The 15,144-nt window shown below is 39.1% G+C and overlaps 1 protein-coding gene across 1 annotated transcript; it reads left to right on the top strand.

Annotated features, from left to right (window-relative positions):
- Positions 1-2,245: 2,245 nt before the first annotated feature.
- On the top strand, positions 2,246-7,620 carry zgc:112083 (uncharacterized protein LOC550461 homolog). The gene is made up of 10 exons (XM_046389544.1): positions 2,246-2,405; positions 2,883-3,077; positions 3,769-3,995; positions 4,079-4,190; positions 4,271-4,423; positions 4,511-4,585; positions 5,186-5,306; positions 6,108-6,246; positions 6,369-6,493; positions 6,708-7,620. The coding sequence occupies exons 1-10, from the start codon at positions 2,261-2,263 to the stop codon at positions 7,138-7,140; spliced, it is 1,725 nt and encodes a 574-aa protein (XP_046245500.1). The 5' UTR covers positions 2,246-2,260; the 3' UTR covers positions 7,141-7,620.
- The last annotated feature ends 7,524 nt before the right edge of the window (positions 7,621-15,144 follow it).

Below are 15,144 nucleotides of genomic sequence, written 5' to 3'. Positions count from 1 at the left end.
TTGTAAACACAGTCATCTACTGTGACACCCTCAGTTGCTGCAGTGTGTGAGGGCCAAGTCGAGCACTAACCACCATGAGTCTGCTTCCAGTTTTAGCTTCTTTGTGTGTGTGTGAGTGAGTGTGTGTGTGTGTGTGAGTGAGCGTGAGCAAGTTTTTTTTTTTCTTTGTGTGTGTGTGTGTGTGTGTCTACCTGACCTCTACAGCCTGCTGCCTGCTAGCATCAAATCTGACCCAACCACTAGATGTGCTGCTATGCACTCCTACACCCTGGTGCTATATCTCGTCTGGTTTGGACTGCGAGTGTTGTCAGACCAGAGTGAAATGATGATATGACAATGTCATACCGCTGCAGACATGTTGTGATGTTGTGCTTGTATTCTCAGCTTGCTCCGAATGAACTCTGATTAAAAGGATAATACTGAATCTTGTGACCTGTTGCGTCCTTTTTGATGGGCATTAGTGTCTCTTAAATGTATTTTGTAAACTGAATAGCATTATTCTAAATTCACACATAATCTGACCGAATATCCCTTTTGATTTGTAGAAATATTGCAAAAATATTAAAAGAATTATTTTAAATGAATAATACATTTTTATATTTGATGTATTATGCATTAATACAGAAGATTTTAACTATTTTATATATTCTCTGTATTTTTCTAAATAATACAATTTTATAATAAAATATCAAGGCATTAAAATAATATCACAGTAAATATTGCAGGAATTTGTAGATAACTAGATTACAAAGAACACAAAATTAGAGAAAAAAAGATGACAAGCTATTCCCAAAGTGTAATGTACCTAACTGGATATTAGCTGTTTTTATTTACATTTATATTCATTTGCACCAGTAAAATAGCACATTGTAATCTGATACTGAACTAATAATGTTTTAAGAAGAACCTTTTGTGGTTAAAGGGGGATTTCATGTTATCTACTACCAACCAATCAGGCTCCGGTGTTCTTTATTTTTCTTTTTCTGAATACAAGTCATCAGTACAATGTTCTCTCCAATCTCCATACACTTCTCAAAAAGATGCGAAAATAGTTCCATCTCAAACCCTAAGATTTGATTTAAATGAAACAAAAGGTCAAATAGAAAATGAAAACATTATTTGATCGTTTTTCAGGTTACTCGGGTTGCTTATATTTTGGATGCTGGTGGTCATTTTCCTGTGAATCAGTCATCCAGACATAAAACTGAATGAATAATTCAGTTGTTATGGGCCCTTATGTTTGCAGAGCAGCATGAAATATTGAATAACAGATCAGCGATGGCACCAGAACTGCCTAAGCTTTGTCCCTTTTCTTAAAGACTAGTCTGTCTGGTTACTGTCTCACATACACAGCTTATGGTATTGCACAGAAAGGATAGAATTGAGATTTCATAAACTGTATGAAATTTACTACATAATATGTCTAGTATACACACTAAATAATATATAATTTGTGTGTACATTGTTGTCAAGATGAAGCAGTATCTGTCAACTCTGTTTATAAACAAAACCATTACTGTTATAGCCCGCAAAAGGCCGTTATGTTTACTTATATACGTGAACATGGCATCCAGTCATGGATTGTATAGCAGATTAACGTAGCATGTTGTCTTTCTATGTGGAGGAACCGCAGATTGGAGTCTGCATCAGTTTATTCTTATTTGGCAAACAAATGTGTCTACTTGAAAGAAAATTTGTACTTGGATAAAATCACCACAGCATAAATGGCAAAAGGTCGATCACCTTCATTGGTATCAGTGTACAATAATGTGTAACTTGCATAAAAAAGTCATGGAATTGTTGTATTTCTTGAACAGGTGGTGCACATGCAGTGTGATGCTGATTATCAGTAAATAATAACCTTTAATTGTGAGGATCTTTTGCATAGTACCATAGCAACATGGTGGTCATCACTTAATGCACCCACAATTTTGGCATTTAGTTGCCTCCTCACATTAATACAATACAAACCCATTAAAACACCCAGATAAATAATAATAAATTAAGATTGGTGAAAAGTCTTTATGTTCTTTGCTTCCAGTAAGCACTCAACCATGGGAATGGGTGCTTTTATAACTTAATTCAATAGGCTAGCAGTGGCAGAAATGTCGGTTTCTTGTTGGTACAGTTTGTCATCTTCGGTGTCACTGCGCACATAAAATACCGTACAAAAATCTTTTTGTTTTGTTTTTTACTGAGGTGACGTCTCATCTTGCAATTGCTCCACCATTCAAAATGTTGGCTGACTCCATATGGCGGTATGTTCCTGTCCCGCGTTTTGAATGATAAGCGAAGAAGAACAACTTCCGCTTTTGAGGCTCATATTGACCGGAAAAAAACAAAGCCGGACAAGCTCAGAGGAGGGAAGAATTACGGGGCTGCTGCCGCAAGTGGCATCGATACCCGTAAGAAGAATTTACAAAACTTCGTGTTTTGTGTCATTCGTGTGTGTTTACCAATTCCCAATGAAGATGTCAGTGATTTCTCACGTTGAAAAAAAAGATGATTAACGTTAAGTTTTTAGGAGAAGCCTGACAGAGTGCAAGCTTGTGACAGGTTTAGCCGTAGCTAGCCGAAATACTCACTTGAATAAACGCCACTTACTTTGCTAGAAATAATCAGTACTTAGCTAGTTACTGGTTTCGTTAGATAGTTAAGAACTGCAGATGTCGTCTAAGTGGTCTAACCTTCTGCTAGACCCTTAAGCAGTCTGAGATAATTAGCTAAATTGAGCTAACGTTGTTTAAAACATTACCTTAAGTTATTTAACTTGTGTTTACACATCCACTTCTGGCTAGCATTACGTGATAACTGGTCAAATTGCTACAGCTAAGGTATCTTTTGTAATATAATGTTTTGTTTTGTTTTTTCCTGGTGATCAGGATTGTGTGTGCAGCAGCATCCGAAGCACAAAGTGATCACCATCATGATGACAACTAAAAGACTAGACAATTTTGAGGTGGTGTGTGAGTGGGCTTCATGCAACTTCAAGGGCCACACCATGGAGGAGCTAAGCGATCACATGTCTCTGCATTTAAAGGACTACCTGGGAGACAACGATGCCTTAGAGGAGCTGGGTAAGTGAGGAGGACACAAGACAAACACAAAGAAGTCACATCTAATGCTGAGAGATGTTACCTTCAAATCGATATTAGAGTTCATACATTTTAACCGTCATGGTTTTAGGACAGCCCATTGAGACTGAGATCTGTTTTGCACAAGACTGCTTGGTACAGCAGAAGAAACAATCACAGACATCTTTTCCCAAGTTTCCATTTTCCCTTCTTACCTCTGAGGTATCAAGATTTAGTCAGTCCTGGGATCTCATCTGTGAACTATGAATAATGGTTATAAATATAGTCTGGTTTCAGAATCAGAAAAACTTTTATTGCCAGGTAGGTTCCACCTACGAGGAATTTGTTTTGGCATCTGGTGCAGCAGACATACACAAGAAAAGAGAATAAAAAAACTAGTCCGTATATATAGTATACATATACATACATATGTATATACAACGGTGAAGGTAAAAGTTTGCAGATGGCCATTCATTTTTATAATGCACGGCCATCTGCAAAAGTTTTTCATACAGAACTCAATAATGAGTAAAATATTATATTTTGATCAAGTGCATGATTTTTCTTCGTCATGTTGTCTTTGTCCTCATTTTTCCAGTCCTACTCGGTCAAATCTCAGCACGCTCCCTGTACGCCCTGCAGTAACTTTCATGTCTTAATAGCAATAATTACCCCTCCCCTTTCTCTGTTTTAGATGAGTATGCTTGTCTGTGGAATGGGTGTGAATTTCTATCCATGGGTAGCCCTGCAGAGCTGGAGGTCCATGCTTACTTCCACAACTACCACGGGAAGCTCAAGTTCGTTGGGTCACAGCTGCTCAGGTCTCGTCCTGATCTGCCTAGCTGCAACCAGGGCATACACAGCAACAACCTGGTTCCCGAAGGATCAGACGGATACGTTTGTCAGTGGGAGCACTGCGATGTAAGTATTGTTAGTTTCAGGTTTTGACTGATCATCACTGATAGCACCGAAATTGCAGAATTAATGTTTATGTCTTTACACAGAGTACGTTTAACAATCCTGAGTGGTTCTACCGACATGTGGACAATCATGTTGAAAGTGCCGAGCCGCAGTCTCTCGCACAACAACAGCAGGCTCTCTTCTGCCACTGGACAGGTATGACTGAACAAAGACAAAGTTGAAAAGGTGTTCTTGCCCTGGCATGGTGTTATCTGTATTTTACGTATCTGTTACAGGCTGCGATGCCTTCTTCAAGATCAGGTACCGTTTGAGAGAACACATGCGGAGCCACACTCAGGAGAGACTTGTGGCCTGTCCAACATGTGGCAGCATGTTCTCCAGCAACACAAAATTGTTTGACCACCTGCACAGACAGGCCGAGCCAGTAGGTAAGAAGAACACTTAAGTTCGCACCAACAAAACAGTGTTGAATGTATTGCATAAATGCTGACAGTTTTTATATGTAATTTGAACAGAGTCGCTGGTATGTGAACATTGTGGCAAAGCTTTTTCCAGTGAGAGACTCCTGAGGGATCATGTTCGTCAGCATGGTAACAATTTTTACGACTCAGATCTTAACAGCATTCAACAGTGATTTTTTTTTTTTTTTGCCCATCTTCACATCTGGAACCAAACTACTGCATGTGTTCAATCCTTTTTTGTTTTTTTTTTACGGTTTTCACAATCAGGCAAGTGAGTTGCTAGATTTAGAATACCTTCCTTGCCCTGACCAAAGGTACTGTGGTTACATTGTGCATGTTTATGTTTACACGAATGCTTTGGTCAGATTTGATTGCGGGCAGTTCTGATTACACTTTCTTGTTTGATGCTGAGCTATTCCCAGTTGCTATTTAATTTTACACAGATGTTGTTGTTGTTGTTAATCATGTAAAATTGTCAATGCAGTTTGTTCTCTCTTGATCACATTATTATTACAGCTCTTTGACGTTATTGCCTTAATTATTTTCAGCAACTGAAGCAAGTATTCACTCACTAAATGTGTGTAAGGTGTAGGTACTTCACTCCACTCTGGGAGTGTGGACTCTGATGATCCATTTAGAGGCTCATTAAGGTCATGTTGTCATGTTGTCAGGTTTTACAGGTATACTTGATTATTATTTGTGTTTTATCCACTGTTCTTTGACTCCCAGTCAATCAGGTGAAGTGTCCCTTCTGTGACATGACCTGCACCACGCTGGCAGCTCTGAAGATCCACATCAGGTTCCGTCACTGTGATGAGCGGCCCTTCCCATGTGACTTCTGTGACAAGAGGTAAAGCTTCAGCGCAGCCCAGTAGATATCCTGTGCTTATGTGGCTGCGTAAATTTGGCATTAAAATTAGCAATAGAATGTTTCAGTAAAGAAAAATTTGAAAGTGATTTATCATGAAAGATTATCATTTATTATCACTACCTGCTTGTAAGTAAGTAAACTTTATTTGTGTAGTGTTTTATACAAATGAAGTTTGTTTTTTAAAGTTGTAAGTCACATACAAAAGGAAATAAAGTTAAAGAAAAGATGGAACAGATGGACAACACATTGTTCCTCTAACATTAACATTCATTAACAAACTGTTTGTTTATCTGTTCTCTGGATCCTATTACTGTACTTTTTCAGTCTCAATAGCCTCCGTAGTATCTGATCCAGGTCGTAACGAAGTGGAGCTTTACCATAAAACTATCAAACGCCTTTATGGAGGAGTCGCCATATGCTAACTTTATCACTGAATTACCAAGCAATGGAAAAAATTTCTAGTAACAAGTCAGTAGTCATTTTTTTAGATCATAACAAAATCCACAACTTTTTTTGATATGTTATAAAAATGTAAACCAATAGAAACAAAAGAAAAGCACTCATTTTAAACGCAGTACGTTAGAACTGTTGTCTGTGCGAAATGGTGGAATGTATATCTATGTCCATTAACTCCACTAAATTTCAGAGGAAAATATTTTACAATATCAGTGGTATACTGATATCCAACCTTCAATCATGTCAACTTTCAGCAGCGCACGGTTCTGGACTCATGTCAGCATCGTAATTTCACGCTTGTGTTTTTCTTTTTTTTTGTTACAGATTTAAGAACCAGCGTGATCTACAGAAACACACAGAGGTTCACAATGAGGGCACCGTGTACCACTGCACAGTGGAGGGTTGCGATTATTCCTGTCACACGTTCCAAACCATGAGCCACCACTTCAAGAGAGTGCACGAGGTTTGTGAGCACCAAGTGACATCCAGCACCGAGCATTCAGCTTCTCTAGATCATCAGTATGACCCGCTGTAATCGCGTTGACTCTTATAATGATGCCTTGTCTTTACGTCACATCTGAACAGGTCGGGGGGATGTCCAAATATAAATGCCATATCTGTGATAAGGTCTTCTCCTGGTGTTACACTCTCACACTTCACCTTCGCAAGAAACATGAGCTGAAATGGCCGTCCGGACATTCCCGCTTTAGGTTTGTTCCACAAGCCAATTACGTCTATGTAGGTTCTCAGTCATCCGGATTTCTTTGAGGTTGTTGACCTTAAAGAAATCCGGTTGCCTTTGCCAATTACCACTCAAATAGCCATTACTTAATCCACTTGACTTCTCAGCCCAGGGGGGTGCATCAGATATATTACAAGTAAAGACTAAAGTCAATATTTAATGTGTGGTTACTTTCTTCACAGATACAGGAAGGATGTAGATGGCTTCCTAAAAGTAAATATGGTGCGGTTTGAGACCGTAGAAGTAACGAAGGAGATCATGAAGAACATGGCCAAAAAGCCGCAGAGCCTTCGGAAAAGTCAGAGAACCAGCGGCCGGAACAAGAGGGCCACGGTGGCACCGGAGAGCGGCCGAAGCTCTCCTGCAGGATCCTCCTCGCCCTCCTCCAGCTCCACCTCCTCATACTCCTCGGAGCTCTCTGGAGGTGAAGACGTTTCGGCTCAGCCCAGCCCCAGGGGCAGTGACTCTCCGGTCTACTGCGTCATGAGCACCATCCCTCACATTGAGGAGGAGCCTGGAGGATTAGCCCAGGAGGACTGTGATGGGAGTCGGGCGTCTGGAGCGGTGCAGGCCCTGACGGAGGTCGCGAGGGGCCTGGGCATGGACGTAGTGTGATTTGTCCACGATGCACTGCATCACGCATCCGCTGTCAGCTCTCTTTTAGCTATTACGCAATTAAATTGGTTTGCCTGATGCAGTGTATTTTGCTACCGAGCTGTCGGTGGAGACATACTGGATCTATTTTTTCTAGGCAAAGCTCTCTCATGTTCTCCAGTGTTTTTAGAGTAGAGACCACACTTTCATTATAGCAGCTCCAATGCTTCAGCGCGGCTTTTTGCCGGGTCCCTTTAATGTGACGTGTCCCTGTGTCTTAACGCCTGTAAGACACAGGTTCATTGTTCCTGACGAAGCTTATGCGAAAGCGCTAAAGGCACAGTCTGACATTGTTCTTCACACACCATGTTCAGCTTTTGATTTTTTTCTTCATGTTTCCCTATAAAGGACTTCAAAAGATGTTATTTTTTATTGTGGCCTGGAAATGTTGCTTAATTTTATTGTTACAAATTTAAAATACATTTTTGATACAAAAGGAAACTTCTCTCTTTTGTTTTTTAGTCACACTAAGTTGGCAGGTCGATTGCTACTTAAATACAGTCTTGGGGTACTTGTACTTGCACTTTAGTATTTCCATTTCATGCTTTACTTCTACTCCCGTTCAGAAAGGAATGTTGTACTTTTTCTGTACTGCAAACACTTCTTCTTTATGTATTTGATATCTTTTTCTTATCAAATACATAATAGAAGATTCAGTCTATTGATAAAAAAAGAAATAAATTATAATGTATTATAGATTAAAATAAGGTTTTATTTTATTTATCCTCTGCCTAGCAGTATGTATAGTAGAATACCTGCAATTCTAATGACATTTAAACTTTTTCTACTTCCAACCATTAGCATTTATCATCTGAGCGTAAAAAGCTGAGCGAGTGCATTCATCTCAGTAAAGTTGATCAAATAATGAGGGAATCATTAAAGCGTAACATCGATGCCGTCAAATTTCCAAGCTTTATTAAAAATCCTTTAATTAAATCTGCTCTAGCACAAAGAGAATCTTTTATTAATAATACTTGAGATCTTAAAGCTTCCCACTTTCAAGGTTTTTTGTTTTCATATGTAGGACACTGTGGGACTCCAGTGCATCAAAGTACAGATCAGAATGAGTGAACTTAACAATACTGTAAATGAGTGATTGTTGTGCTGGGACTCAGGGCCCCGGGTAGGATGTTGCCAGAAAGCCAGGATGAGGAAGTTCATGTCTGCTATGGTGAAGAAGACAGTTTTCGTGAAGGGAGTGCAGACACTCCCTCCCCCTGAAGTAAACCGTCTCCTGCTGCCTCAAAGCAAGAGGGAGATAAAGAGGTGGTGCAAAGAAACCACGAGAAGTCTCTTTTTGCCTCTGTGCTACAAGAGGAATCCTGATCGCTTTGCAGGCATCCACTGAATAGTCTTTCAGCGTGTGCGGATCCAGTCCGTTGTGAAAGCCCCACGTTGGCTCCCATGAAACAGTTGGGTAGGGATACATCTCAGCTCCTTGATAGGAGATGAGTCCCCCAGGAGTTCTGGTAACGCTGCACCTGCTGCTGTTAGGGTACAACACGGACGGATCGCTCACATGTCCATCTGTCACTGGTATGGTGTGTGAAGATGGACATACGTGAGGTAAAGTAGTGTACAAGGTCTTAGATGAAACAAACTGGTCATTCACGATTTCCTGCTTGGCCCTCTTCGCTGTAATGAAGCTGTCCCACTCGAGCGGCCTCTTCCTGTCAAGTTCAGCTCGATCCCAAGACTTGTCTCGAAGAGGTGAATCCTTTGCTGTGTCAGCTTTGTGGCCCCTGATTTTCTCATCTGCAGGTTTCTCTTTCCAGTGCAGGTTTGGGGGCTGTTCCACGTTCTCCCTCCTGGTCGTACGGCCGCGACAAGGTGAAGATGTGTGAAGGTCGGCCGGGCAACTGCTATCCAAGTGGTTTGCATTTTCAGCTGTTTCTCCTGAGTGTCCATACGGGGAGTCTGAAAAAAGGAGCAGCAGATGAGCTTTAGCGACATGACGGTACTTCAGCTAAAGGTATTTATTACGCTGCTGGAGTGAAACTCACCCAGATGTGTGAGTCTGCAGGAGGGCTGCTCCGATTCCTTCAGTCGCACCGAGTCAGGCAGACTGGTGGCAGGATACTCAGGTTCTTGATGGCTGTTGGATTTTTGCTGCATCCTCTGTTATATTATGCATCAAAACATAGTGTTGGAGTCAGATGCAAAGGTTTACAACTCACAATGGCAGCGTGTTTTAACTAAGAGTTTAGTTTTATAGACTTTGGAACTCTAAAAATGTATAATTCAATTTTTAAGTTTTTTTCTGTCAACAGAATGACCATATATTGACATGTCTGGCTTTTAGTCCGCTGTAGTCATTAATAGGAGAAATTATTTTTAAAATTCTGAAAAAAAATTAAATTTAAAAATATTCCCATTATGTCGGCCATTAGTGTCATTAGTCACATTATGTCTTCTTTTTAAATGAACAACTGAAATCTTTTAACAGACTTTAATTTCTGACACAATTGATAAAAGATCAACACTTTCAAGTTTGTATGACTAAAATTTCAATGCATTTCATTTAACTTCTTTTATTATTTATAAGCTGTCATTTGTAAGCTATAAATATAAGAAATACAATATAAAACAATACATTTAACACATTAATAGTAATAATAATAATAATAATAATAAAGACACAATAATAATAACACATTCAGCGTCATTTTCTTGTCAGTATAAGTTTACGTGCTTTGCATGTAAAGTGATCTGCCCTTTCTATGTGCTGCAAATCAGGATTTAATTCATTACGTCAAAAATGTCAAGAACTCTGTCTCTATTGTTGTACCTGCTCATGAACAACCTTTTCCATTTGCTTGCTCACCATTGGAAGAAAACCAACAGGTCTCCTACTGGGGGCTGACAAACTCGTTTGTTTTTCAGAAGAGGTACAACCTTGGCAGGTTTCCAAATTTGGGGGAATATCCTCCCCTCCAAACTTCATTTGAAATCGTGACATATTGGCAGCGATATTATATTCAAAACAGCTTTATGTTACCGTCTATCCAACTCATCCACACCAACTTGTTTATCATTATTTAACCCACCTTGAGTTGTTTGTGGTAATAAATCTTCCATGCAATGCAGACATGCAGTGCAGCCCATCTCCCCCGTTTCTGAAAACCAGAAAACACTGCTGTAAACTGCTGGTGTTGATTCACCAAGCTGATTTTGTTGATTGTTTAAGTAATGCAGTAATTTCACTTGTATGTTTCTACGTGTTCATCTCTGTGTTGACATGATAGTTTAATTGGACTCACCGTGGACCTGAAGGACTTCTGTGTTGCTCTGTGAAAGGCAGTGACAGGAGCAAAAGAGGGCCCAGATGTTCCTTTGGGAAGGTGTGTGTTGAACTGTAGCAAGAGGTCAAAGGTAAATGACTTGAAATCATTTTTGGAGGCTAGCTGGCAATTAAAAATGAAATAAACAAATATAGACTAAAAAAAACAATAACATTCAGGTTAGATGTGAATTCAGATGGGAAGTGAAAGAAAAAAAAAATCACCACTCAGTAAATATTAACAGCACAGTAGTGTGACTCATCTCCTTACTTTGCTGTCCCGAGTTCCCATTAGAGTAGGTAGGACGGTCAAGGACCGGTGCAGGCTGGCCGTGAAGGCACGCTGGTGAGTGTGCTGATGCATGTGAAGATGTAGATGAACCAGTCAGTCAATATATCAAGTGGACTGTTGAGACAAAAGAGGAGAAAGTGTGCTTTCAGTCCTGAGCATGAAGGATGGTACAGTCCAGATCATGGCTTTGCGAAGTCTGACAGGAAGTGTAATGCTAGACTCCATGGAGTCACAGTTAAATGTGGACTACAGCTTGAGTCCTGTTTTCTTAGTCTATATATATATGTGTTGTTACATACACACTTTTTGAAATTGTAACTGTTGTTGGTACTGTTACTGTTAACCTAATGTGCATGTTTTTGGTATTGTGGGAGGAAGCCGGAGTACCCGGAGAAAACCCACGCAGGCACAGTGAGAACATGCAAACTCCACATAGAAGGGCCCAGACCGGGATTCGAACCTGGAACCCTCTTGCTATGAGGCGACAGTGCTAGACATGAGACCAAAATATTATAATCTCCACAAAGCCGACTTGCCTGTTGGGTGTGTTTGGAAACAGTGGGTTCGCTCTGAGGCTGGTTGGAGGCCCACTGGTGTCCAAACACACACTGGTCTGAAATAATGACCCTTAAAGACAAGACACAAACGGCATGAATGGAGTGAACGCTCACAGGATCACAACTACAGTCACGTCTTTTTAAAGATTTCTTTTAGTAATGCCAGTACATAAACATACACATAATTCTGTTCAGGCCATTTGCCTTGCAAATCACTTGCAAATGACAATATCTTGTTAGATTGCATTACAGACTGTAATCCAATTGAGGCGTTCAGCGTGCCAATCCATTTAGGTAATTTAGGATCCGTCCGTTCCAAGGACACATGTTTAGTAATGCTGTTAGTGAATGGGGAGCACTGCGATATGCAGCGTTTGTCTGTGGTGAATATAAACTAGAGAGAGAAGTGGCTGCGATGGTGACACCGACTCTTGTCATTATTATCATAATTAGCATAATAATTATCATTATTACTACTACTACTATCAGTGTTATTACTGTTAATATTGTTTTTTATTGTTCCAGTACTCTATTATCATTGCTGTAGCTACAAATGTTTGTTTCCCCCCCCTCCCCCATACTCTCACTCTCCGGCTGGTTGAGGCCGATGGCTGCCCACAGTGAGCCGGGGTCTGCTCCGAGGTTTCTGCCTTCTAAAAGGAAGTTTTTGCTCACTACTGTCGCCAGATGCTTGCTCATGGGGGTTTTGTTGCGTCTCTCTGTACTGAAAAAGAGTTCAGTCTAGACCTGTTCCAATTGGAAAGCATCATGAGATAACTTTTCTTGTGATTTGGCGCTATATAAATAAATTGAATTGAAGTGAATTGAATTGATTTATGGTGAAAACACAGCTTTATTGAAGCTTCTGATGTGCACAAATCAAAAATGTTAACATAAAGTCCACTTTTTCTGACTGAATATCAGAAGTAACCAGTTTACTGATTATTAGCAGGTGCACATTTTGATAATCGATTAATTGTTTAATTTGTCAATCAAAAACTTTGGTTCCACCCTCTCAAATCTGATGTTGTGTTAGTTTTCCTGTTCATATCATTGTAGACGGAATATCGTTTTTTTGGTTTTTGGACTGATGGCGCAAGACATCCTGAGAGACCACCTGGGGAAATTTTACAGGCATTTTTAAATGATTTTCTAACATTTTATTCAGTTAGTTGAGAAATATCTTAAAAATAATTCATGATAAAGATGACAACAGATGATTTGCACAACCCTAAAAAATATTTCTTTTTTTTTTGTAAGCAAGGTTCTTCTATCTTTATGTTGTTTCTCTCTGGAAATCGTAATATAATCGATTCCAGCACAGCACAGACAAACTGTCAAAATGATGCTGAATCAGCACCTCGGACGCTGTGCCAGACAATTAAACATTTCAGTGTTTTTAGTCACTGAGTTGATTTCTCTCTACCATCCTCTTGTATTTCTGAGTTATTCCTCCATCCTGTCATTTGTGCCAGTCCAATAGCCCGATCCCTCCTTTCTCTTACAGACAAGATTAGCTGGAGGTTACATGTCCTGCAGTCTCTAAATTTCATCCATGTCAGCGTGTCACAGAAATCTCTTAATCTCATAAAGGAGCTGGTTGTTAGGAGCCCCAAACAGAGCGAACGAGGCATCAGAAAAAGCTCGCTGTGTCACCTGAGGGCACAAAGAGAGCAGGTACTCGCCTCCGAGACGAAACTCCATCGTACCTCAGCTGAACTTCAACGCTTCAGAACTTCTTGAGATGCACTGATGTCTTAACTTAACACTTATAATTAGTAAAACACGCAGCAGATGAGGTCTAAACCTCAGTGCATCTACTGAATTTAAAACTAAATTGACTGATTCATTAACAGTTCTGACAAAACGTTTTGATGATTTTTAATGATTTAATTTACTTTTTCACTTCATCACTTCAGACTCTGGAAATGTTTCTTTTTCTTACACTCGATAGACCAAAAGTAACATAGAAAAAAATGTTATTGTTGCTGGAAAGACAATAGGAATTTAAGTGTTGCGGTTGATTAATTAAATTGGCTTTTTTAAAATGCATTCACCAAGATGGATCAAACTTGTAATAATACATATCTATATATGTAAAAATATGAAAAAAAAAACCAAAAAACTGCTTACCCATTGACACCCATGTCACTATTAAACTCCACAGCGTTTCCGTACTCTGGTAAAATCAAATGAGTAAAATATATTCTGTAAACGTGTCTCTTACCCGTGTGTTTGAAGAGATTTAAAACCTCAGCTTCCCAGTATTAGAGAGTTGTTATCCAGTGAATAACATCCAGCTCGTGCAGCCTGTTTATCAGCCAACAAAACTGACAAAAACTCCTAATACGTCTGTTCCCTTATCAAACCTTCGGCCACCATCAGAAGCTCCTTCACAGGTCCTGATCAGCGTCTGCGGTTCAGCAGGGACCACCTCTTGCTGTTTTGCCAGTGTCAGCTGTCTGCTGGCTCTGGTCAATTAGTCAGTGTTACTTACCAACACCAGGAAAGATCATTAACTACTCTTAATGGCTTAAACTAATCCCATCAGCCCCCTAAACCCTTCTGATTCAGTTTAGAGAAAGACAGCTTATGTGGCAACCGGAGGGGTTTTCAAATTGATACTGAAAAGACAGTCTGACAAACAAGTTAATTAATTGATTAATTATGTAATAGTATCAATTGTATTGTTCTGGCATACTTTTCATTATAAACTGATTCTTATCATTATTATTATTTTAAAACTAAACCAACGCTTCAAGCAGATTATTTTACATTATTTATTATTTATTATGAACACCGCTGGTTATTTTAGGCAAATCTGAAATGAGAGGATCAAAATTTTAAAACTGTTGCAACATTAAAGGGACCTTATCAACAGCTTTTAATATGCTTTATTTATATTATTATTTATGCTGTATATTTAATACATTTTATATACATCTTAAATTAGCAAGTGGTTTTGTGCACAATTCATACAGTTATTTATTATTTACTTTTTTAGACCTTATAGTCCGTATAGTAGACCTTATATACTACACTGTTTTGCAGTTAACATGCAAAAAATAAACATATATTATGGTGTATCCTAACAGGAAATGATGTATTGATGGATAATCTCACACATGAAGCAAAACATTTTGAAAAATATGTAATATATATAGAATATATATATATATAGAATATGTAATATAGAACTGGGACACAGCTGATGAGCTGTTATATACAAGAATAATGAAAATACGTTTCAAATGAACTGAGTTTTAAAAAAAAAAAAACTGTCATACTTACTCTGCGCATACACACTTAATATAAACAACAGAACCCTAAAATCAGTGAATTTAATGCCTCAGCTTGCTTTGTAAGAATATAAACAGTGTGATAAAATGTAAAACCATCTTGACAATTAATTTGAGAAATAATCCAAAAACAGATTAGAGAGATAAATAGAAGAAAGATAAACTGGCTTTATTTTTTCACATCTTTCTCATGTCTATTTAATGATGTTGAGCATAAATAACTGAAGTGTTTATCAGCCCTTAAGGCAAAGGTATTACACTCATTCGACTGTTTTAAGGTCCTTAAGACAGTAGAATATGCTCTTTGGTTGTATACTGTACAGGTTGTGAGTGACGAATAAGCATACCTGCAAAGAATTTTAATTACTTCATTAACCACTTGTAAAAGCAGCTCTTTTTGTCCAGCAGGTGGTTGGTGTTCGAGTCACAAAGCAGCATGTGGAGTCACTGCGGGGCTCAACAGAAAGGCACAGATGGCACTGAACACAATCAGAGTAAGTAAATCCTTTTGCTGGCCCCAAACACATCATCTCCCAG

The sequence above is a fragment of the Scatophagus argus genome, chromosome 5 (assembly GCF_020382885.2).
Source record: "Scatophagus argus isolate fScaArg1 chromosome 5, fScaArg1.pri, whole genome shotgun sequence".
Lineage (NCBI taxonomy): Eukaryota > Metazoa > Chordata > Actinopteri > Scatophagidae > Scatophagus > Scatophagus argus.
The sequence above is the reverse complement of the archived record's forward strand: the minus strand, read 5'-3'. Positions and strand labels throughout refer to the sequence as shown.

Excerpts from the sequence above, each read along its gene's own strand:
- zgc:112083 (XM_046389544.1), top strand. The coding sequence starts at position 2,261 with ATGTTCCTGTCCCGCGTTTTGAATGATAAGCGAAGAAGAACAACTTCC. Across the intron at positions 4,191-4,270 it reads TCTCTTCTGCCACTGGACAG|GCTGCGATGCCTTCTTCAAG; the intron begins GTATGACTGAAC and ends TATCTGTTACAG. Across the intron at positions 4,586-5,185 it reads GGATCATGTTCGTCAGCATG|TCAATCAGGTGAAGTGTCCC; the intron begins GTAACAATTTTT and ends TTTGACTCCCAG.